Raw genomic sequence first — 9289 nt, 5'->3', positions numbered from 1 at the left:
TGGAATCTTGAGTTCGCGCTGCAGCTGCAGGAGACCTCTGAGGAGTTTCATTTGGATTCGAGTGGGGTGACTCCCAGTGCCGTTCTTTCTCATATTATGAGTTTGGAGGGCCGATGAAATGCACTACTTCATTTTCTCTCTTGCATTTCTACATACATGTACTGTCGATTACCGATTACTTCTGTTTTTGTGTTGAAAAAGAATAATAAATTATTCATTTGAAATTGGGGTGAAAACGAATCAAATAAGTTTTGTTCAATTCAGTATTCGAATCGAATTTTTGATAATTGAATATGAAATTTTATGATTTGAAAATAAATACAAATAATTCTTTTATTCAATTAATTATTAAATACAATTCGAAAATTACAATATATGATTCGATTTCAATAATATTCAATATATATATATAGGGGGCGCTCCAATGAGACCCCCTAATTTTAGTGAGATCTAGGGCACGATCTGGTGCATTTATTTTATCAATCTTATGGCTGATATTGTATCTGGAGGGTGATTTTTTTTCGCAGGGTTCGAATCCTGGAGGGAGCAGAATATTTTAAATTTTGGTATTCATCAGTATATACTGCATTGTTCATCAGTATATACGGCCCTGTTCATCAGTATATATGTCTTATTCATTACAAATTTTTTAACTTTTATTTTTCATCAATATATACATCTTGTTCATTAGATATACGTTTTGTTCATTAGTATTATATGTCTTATTCATTGTACTCATGTTACACGAAAAATAGGGGGTCTCACTGGAGCGCGCCCCTATATATATATATATGTATAAATGTTATGCTACATACCTTATGTGAGCACCGCTCACGTTCAATCCTCGTTAGCGTATTCTTTTTTGATTTAGGTGTTTATTTTTATTCTAATACTTCATTAATTAGTATTGAGATCGTTAATTTTATAAATTACATAAAAATCAAAGTCTAGCTAATTTGTTCATATTCCCTTTAACTTCAAATAATTAATAAAAATAACAAATTGGACTATGATTTTTATATAATTTATAAAATTTACGATCCGAATATCAATTTATGAAGTATTAGAATAAAAATAAACGCCTAAATAAAAAAAAAAGAGTACGCTAACGAGGGTTAAACGTGAGCGGTGCTCACATAAGGTATGTAGCATAACATTTCTCTCTCTCTCTCTCTCTCTCTATATATATATATATATATATATTATTCATATTAATACAACAACAATAAAAAAAATACGACAACAACAATAATAATAATAATCATCAAAGTTTTAAAAAGACTTTGATTTTAATTATATTTCAAACGAAAGTGTTTTGTTTGAAATATTATTTTAGAATTTTTCTTTATCAAAATTGAATTGAATCAAATCAAATAGTAGAAATTTTCGATAATATTCGATTTATATTGTTTAAAATACACTTGTAAAACAATTAAACGAATATTCGATTCGATTTGAGTATTCGCGAGTCAATATACTAGAGATTATATAAGTTATTCATCCACTTAAGCAAATTTGAGATTTAGAGTATTTTAAAAATATAAAATAAAAGATAAATATGACTAAATATTTTTATCCACACATAAATAAATTTCACCAATTCTTTAAAAATGTTTAATTACCTACACATATTTAGTTATGTGTGGGTAAACTGTCACACATTATTATATGTCACAAATTATGTGTGGCTAAAACTTCAATTTTTTGTAGTGAATGAGTAAGGAGGCCACAGTGGGATGACTTGATGGCTTACTTGATTTTTTTAGTTTTGATTTTTTTATTTCTTATTTAAATTTAATTGCACAAATTTAAATAACACAATTTACTTTAAATTTAAATTGCATTAATTTCAAAATCCTAAAAATTACATAAAAAAATTGCATAAATCTTAAAAAATTTAAAACATATCCTAAAATAACTATTTTGGCCCTAGAGGTCCGAAACGTGCCCAAACATGATCAATCAAATCATTTTAGAGCTGAGCATGTATCTGCCTATCTTAGAGAAGTGCATCTCTTCGCACATATTTCTCGAAACAAATCGGGGTTGCTCAAGCACTCTCCGTCTAGTCACTGCTAGACGCCCCGTGTTCTGCGTCGTCATCTCTCCAATTGGTAGCTCTTTCACCTTCGTTCTCCACAATCATATTGTGGAGAATAATGCAATACATCATGATGTTCTTGAGATGCTAGACGTACCAACTCCGCGCCGGACTTCGAATGATTCTCCATCAAGCTTGAAGCAATTCAAAGGCACGTTCGAAGTAGTGTTGCATAAGACGTAAATGGGCAGCCTCACGATCACGGTAGACGTAAGACCGGTGATGAACAACACGTTCCGGCTTCGATTGGAAGTACCTTTGAGCAATCAATTGTTTCTGCAACTTGATCTCATCAATGATCTCTTGCGCTACCCCGTCGGACGAAGACGACGAAGTATCATCGAACCATTCGACCATTTTTTGAAAGAGAATATGAAAATGTAGTAGAGAAAGAAAGATGGATTGAAGGAGAAATTTTTTTGTATGTGTGAATGAAGAAATGGGGGTATTTATAGAAAGGAAATTAAATAAATAAATAAATAAATAAGGTGAAGAAAACGGTCTCATAGTCGTTGGAAAAAAAATCGAAATTGGCTACATAGCCGTTTAGTTCAAAATTTAAAAATTATTTTTTTTAACTGGCGCATGTGGACACGCGCTGCACTTTTCAGCCATCGTGCCTTACCCGAAAAATCGGATCTCCCTCGAGTCCCCTTCAACTGTAGTGGGGGACTCAATCCCCACCTTACTCGAGTAGGTGCGATCGATTATTCCACTGTGAGTGCTCTAAGATTCAAAATATATTCGAATACTAATCCAAATATGTAATTATTTTTATGAATATAAGTCGAATCCAATAATATTCAATTCAATTCGATTAGTTCACGTTCCAATTTACAACTTTAGATCACTTCAAACAAGTCATGCTTATTTTCAAAACAAAAAAAGAAAAAAAAAGTCATGCTTTTGATCATTATATATATATATATATAGGGAAGGGCTACCGTGAGAACACATCTTAAAATAAAAAATAAGAACAATTTTGAATATATGAATTTTATGTAGAACACGTATGAATTTGATGTATAAAGGTATGAATTGCGAAAAATAAATTTTTGCTGCATTTGGGGTTCGAACTCAGGACCATGAATTCATCCAACAGGATGATGAATCAACCGTAGATCTTAATGATCTAAAGGATAAAAATGATTCTTATTTTACATCTTAAGAAATATACTTATTTTAGCCATCTCCTATATATATACTCCCTCCGTCCATGAAAAAACTTTCTAGGAGGGAGTGACACGGATTTTAAGAAAAAATATTGTCGAGTGTATTGAGAGTGGATAAAAGGTAGTTGAGTGTATTGGGAGTGGTGAAAAAATGTTATAATTAATATTGAGAATTGTGAAAAGTGAAAAGTAAGAGGATTATAAGTGGTGGGGTATAGCCCAAAAATAGGTAGGAAGTTCTTTTGTGTACGTCCCAAAAAAAAAGATAGGAAGTTCTTTCGTAGACGGAGGGAGTATATAGAAAGATAAAATCAGCATTCATAAATATTAAAATAATCCGAAATTTGTGAAACCGTGTATGCGTAATAGAAGATCCAATTCGCGGATATGGGATTTGGTTTGGGCTCATTTACTAAGTTTAGTGAGTTGGACTGGCGATGGTAGGCCCATTTTGTGTTATGGCACTAAATTCAAATAGTGGAGTAATTCATAATTTGAGTTTTGATATATCCGTACTGGTGGTTACTGGTACTTCAAATTAGCTGATCTTAGTTAGTTGAAATGCAATACATTCATTATTTTTGTTTCTAAATTTTGAAGAAAATTCGAGCTATATAATGTTAGGGGGTGGGACTTGGGAGATATAACGGACAAAATTGTAAATTCAAATGATACTTTTTTATATTAAAATGGACGACTAGCTATGCTAAGTATATATAATATATAATTTCATTTGATTATGAGACTTGGATGATTGTTAATTATATATATAATATATAATTTGTTGATTATGTCGACATATTAGTAATATTTTAGTATGTCCATAACTTGTCCGAATTTAGAGCCCTGTAAAGTCTCATCACGTTGTTCGCGGCCTTGTGTTCTCTCTCTATCTCTTATTATAATTCTTGATTGTGTTGTAGATTGAATGATTAAAAGAATTGAAAAAGAAGAAAGACAGGAAATATGAATGACGCAGATGTATCGAAGCAGATACAGCAGATGGTGCGGTTCATCCGCCAGGAAGCCCAAGAGAAAGCCAACGAGATTACCCTTTCTGCCGAAGAGGTTCTTTTTCTTCTCAATTAATTTCTTACGATACATATTTACTTACTTTTTTTCTAATAGAATGTGTGTACGTATATAGGAATGCAATATTGAGAAATTGCAAATAGTTGAGGCTGAGAAGAAGAAAATCAGACAAGAATACGAGCGCAAGAGCAAGCAGGTGGAAGTTCGCAAGAAGATGTATGTATTATCAAGATTATGTATGTAGTCTTAATTACTTACGTAATTAATGGTGCCTGCATGCATGCAGTGAGTACTCAATGCAGTTGAACGCATCGCGCATCAAGGTGCTTCAGGCCCAAGACGACGTCGTCAACAATATGAAAGATGCTACGAGGAAAGAGCTCCAACAAGTTGCCACTAAAAAAGGTCCATATAAAGGCCTTCTCAAAGCCTTGATTATTCAGGTCAGCCGCATAGCATGCCAAAATATAAATGAATTCGAATGAAAATTTGATATAATAAAGAAGTTAGTTGCATGCAGAGTTTAATGCGGCTGAAGGAGGCGTCAGTGTTGTTGAGATGTCGAGAGATGGATGCAAATGTAGTGAGTTCAGTATTAGAAGAAGCAAAGCGTGAATATGCGAAAAAAGCAGGAGTGCCAGTCCCAAGCGTTGTCGTTGACAAAGTGTATTTGCCACCTCCTCCTACCGACGACATACACTCCATTGCTCCTTCTTGGTTAGTTACATTAAATTATAAGTTATTGTACTGTCATAATGTTTATGTTAATATGCGTATTGAATTTCTGTAAATATCGACAATTCATGATATACAACACGCCAAGTCAATCTATTTGTGCAACAATATGAGTATTATTTATTGCACATAATGTATAAAGAAGGATTACCATTTGAACTCTATGTGTGTGTCTGTGTGTATGTTTCTTATTTATGATATTTTGATGTTTTTTTTTATACACTGATATTTTGTTGATGAAATGAATTAAAGTTCCGGAGGGGTCGTTTTGGCTTCTCGAGATGGGAAAATTGTATGTGAGAATACCTTGGATGCTCGATTAGACCTTGTCTTCCGCCAGAAACTTCCTGAGGTATGTACATATATATATATATATATATATATATATATATATATATATATTACAAATTAATTTTGTTCATCCATCAAACTAAAATTGTTGTTATGTCGTTTTCCAACTCTTCACTGCAGATACGCAAGCACCTCTGTGGATAGATAAAGCGCTACCAAATTCAAGATTAATACTCAGATGTGGATTTTGAATCAAATGATGAAATGTTAATGATCATATGTGCTAAATTTCTGGATTCCAAAAATAATGGAGTGACACTCTCTTTAACGATTGAATTTGCTAGGTACTACGCCTACGATGTACGTGTTTATTCTTTAATTTCATCACTAGAGCTGTCTCTCAAATTATATTGACAATGGGAGATCATGGAGTTTCTTCAAAATATTAGTTATAATACAAAGTTGTTTATTTTAATTTGAGGATTAAACTTTGTGCTTTGATAGAGTAAGACTAATTAATTATTTGTTTATTATAATATATGATAAGAAGTTTGGGATATTCCAAATCCCTCGAATATTCCTATCATTTGAACTACTTTCTTGATTCATGTCTATATAATATATAAAAAAATGGAGTTTTCTTGTATCCATTTCTTCCCTCTCCTTTTTTTTCTCTCTTCTTTCACTAATTTTCTCTATTTTCTTCTTCTTTTTTATTTTAATTCACATTGTCAAATTTAATTCCCGACAGATCTTTAATATGATATAAAAATTATCAAAAATGAATTTAAAACGAATAAGTCATGAAAATTTTAAAGTTTAAAATATTTTATTTTATCTCCCTTCATTAAAAGCTAAAACTAGTACGCCCTCACGTGCGATGCACGAGCAACGATATATTTATTTATTTTTAAAATTTTAATTTATACTACCTCCGTCCTCGATAAGTGTGGTGTGAATGGGATGGCACATGTTTTAAGAAAATATTGGAAGATGTGTATAAGGCGGAGAAAGTCTCCCACCAAAGTTGAATGTTAGGTAATTAATAAATAGTTGTGGAATGGATTTTTTGTAAGTATTCTGTGTGAATGTGAGGGATCGATAATATAAAGGTGTATTTCCTAAAATAGAAAGACCACACTTATTATGGACATACGAAAATAACAAAAAGACTACACTTATCGTAGACGGAGGGAGTGTAAAATATCATTATTTATGAGTTAGACTAAATTGGTAACAAAAAAAAAATTGTGTTAATTTAAATAGTAGTAGTTAATGTAAATTAAATAGTGTATAATAATAATATTATCAACTTAATGAGTATAATATTAAATTTAATGAGTAGTGTATAATAATAATAGATATGTATAACAAAAATTAAATCTATAAACGGTAAAGAAAATAATTAGAGTCAATTTCATTTTGAGCAAATAACACCAAACCATCAATATAATAAAATTACTAGACGTCAATATAATAAAATTAATAAAATCTTGTCTAGAAAAACCAATATGATAAAATGAATAGTCGCCATTTAATATAACAATTTTGGGCTCTTAAAAATTCAAAATGTATTACTATTAAAATTTTACATTTTAACAGCCCAAAAATAATTAAAAAATTTAGAAAAATATGAATAATTTAAAAAGAAAAATATAACACCAAATATGTTTATATAAATAAATAATTCATCTATACTATTAACAAAGCTAAAATTTCAATTTGAAATCAATTTCAAATTGATTTCAAAATTGAACGACAATTTTGTAGTTATAATAAAATTGAAGATTTATTTATTTGCAGACTATACTTTTTCCTTTTATTTTCTCTTTTTATCTTCTTTTTTTTCCTTTTAAATTTATGAAATTCAATTAATTATAAAATATTTAATATGCATATCAAATTAAAGATCACAATAAGAGCATTAATTTGATATATTTTTTTGTAAATATTTGATTTAAAATGTAAAGGTTATATTTATTTAAAGATTAAAATTTTAATAAAATCTCTCTCATCTCTCATTTTTTTTAAATAAATATATTTTCAATTCTTTTTTATTTTTACTTTCATTTTTAACTTTTCTTTTGCCTTTTCATAATATCAATTTTTATTATGAGAATATGCACTCATATAACCATATTCGGGATTGTAACTCAATATTTGGTCCTTCTATCTTAAAAATACAAATTTTGGCCATTTTTACAATTTCGGATTGTATTGCCCTTAACTTGGACGGACCGGATCGGGTTGGGCGCGCGGATTCGGGTGGTACTTTTGGCACTAATGTTATAATTTATGCCAAAAGTACCAACATAAAGCAAACAAAAAAATACCAAGTAATTTTGTACTTCTGGCACTAATATTGTCATTTGTGTCAAAAGTACCAAATTACTTGGTTTTTTTTTATTTTATTTGTGTTGGTACTTTTGGCATTAATATTATCATTTGTTCCGGTGCCAAAAGTATCACCCGAACCTGCGCACCTAACCCGATCCGGTCCACCCAAATTAAGGGCAATACAGTCTAAAATTGTAAAAAAAATGACCGAAATTTGTGTTTTTAAGATGGGAGGGCTAAATATTGAGTTCCATTGCTCAATATGGCTATCTCAAAAGTTGGCTATTTTATTATTGCGAATTCTTTTTTTTTTTAATATTAAGCTCAAATATATTTAGTTAAAATTAATTTTTCATTATATTTATAAATATGATAACGGAGTTGGTATCAATTTTATATAAGTAGTATAGAAATATAAAAACTTTTCCCTCGCATAGCACGAGGGTAGAGAAACACTAATTGTAAAAGATTAATATGTAGGTACTCGTAAAGATATTCACACACACACCCTCTACAAACAAAACAAATATAATAGACAATCAATGCACAAGAATAGTTATAAAAAAATTCGGTATAAACACACCTAGGTCTGGAGGGCTCGCATTCAACTACTGAAGTTAAGTTATAAAGGACTTATAATAAACTCTGAGTCAAAATCCTAAGTAATTAACTCCCACAACTTCACCCATATGGTAAAAGCTTGTATGTATGCACCACACGCTACTTGGATGTGAGTACCAACACTCACCAGGCAATCCCAACAACATAACAAACAAAACTTTAAAGATTCAAACAATAAAAGATTACAACTCGATTATTGAACAACAAAAGACATAACCTATCTTTCACAAACACAGAATGGTTATGAGAACATTAAGTAAATAAGACTTAGAAAAACGACTGCTTCAACTTGAATCTTCAAGACGTATATATAGGGTGTACCGAAGAAATCCTAAATATGCTAGTATGTAGCCAAGTGAATATTTTGGAAAATATTTCATTCGAACATGTACTTAAGAAAGGTAAGAAGATCTGGCTAAACAACTCCACACGCTAGAGATCTTACAAGGATGTTTGCAAATAATACTTACCAACAACATCTACTTGGCAAGAGGAAAGTTTTCAAAATACTGCAAAATAAATTACGAAGCACTCGCACTGTCACTCAGGATAAAAAGAGAGCTTATTGAATAAATCTACATAGTGACAAACTAAGTGTGTCAAAACACACTAGCAATCTCCCATTTTTTCATTTATGTAGATTCATCAATAACCAAGGCATGTGAGAAGAATATGAAAAAGCATAAAAAAGTAAGACAATGATCCCTTTTAAATAGAAGCCAACTTCATCAAAACTCCCCATTAAGCTAAAAGGCGGGAGTACCAACACACTGAAGTACAGAGGCGATTAGCTCAATAGTCATATACATGGCAACACCAAAAAAAAAAAAGCTAAGAAAATGACACACGAAACAGAGAAATAAACGTCTATGACCACCAAGCTCTAAACAGATAAAGAAAAAACATAAACCATCCACACACAGGCATACTCCCTCTATAACAAAGCTTACTCTAGGGGAAAGAGATTCATCGAGATATTCCTTTTCAACAACGACATCAC

General features: G+C 30.9%; 1 protein-coding gene across 1 annotated transcript; it reads left to right on the top strand.

Moving 5' to 3' along the window:
• The first annotated feature begins 4180 nt into the window (after nt 1–4180).
• On the top strand, nt 4181–5806 carry LOC131016410 (V-type proton ATPase subunit E-like). Its single transcript, XM_057945107.1, has 6 exons — nt 4181–4341; nt 4421–4521; nt 4592–4748; nt 4826–5022; nt 5293–5392; nt 5512–5806. Exons 1-6 carry the CDS (start codon nt 4240–4242, stop codon nt 5533–5535), a joined length of 681 nt encoding a protein of 226 aa, XP_057801090.1. The 5' UTR covers nt 4181–4239; the 3' UTR covers nt 5536–5806.
• Nucleotides 5807–9289: the final 3483 nt, after the last annotated feature.

Source organism: Salvia miltiorrhiza, chromosome 3, assembly GCF_028751815.1.
Source record: "Salvia miltiorrhiza cultivar Shanhuang (shh) chromosome 3, IMPLAD_Smil_shh, whole genome shotgun sequence".
NCBI lineage: Eukaryota > Viridiplantae > Streptophyta > Magnoliopsida > Lamiales > Lamiaceae > Salvia > Salvia miltiorrhiza.
This window is presented reverse-complemented; position numbering and strand designations above follow the sequence as displayed.

What these genes read in the sequence shown, in the direction of transcription:
- LOC131016410 (XM_057945107.1), top strand. Translation starts at nt 4,240, where the DNA reads ATGAATGACGCAGATGTATCGAAGCAGATACAGCAGATGGTGCGGTTC. An exon ending in GTGGAAGTTCGCAAGAAGAT is followed by an intron (nt 4,522 to 4,591) that starts GTATGTATTATC and finishes GCATGCATGCAG; the next exon opens with TGAGTACTCAATGCAGTTGA. An exon ending in TCCGCCAGAAACTTCCTGAG is followed by an intron (nt 5,393 to 5,511) that starts GTATGTACATAT and finishes TCTTCACTGCAG; the next exon opens with ATACGCAAGCACCTCTGTGG.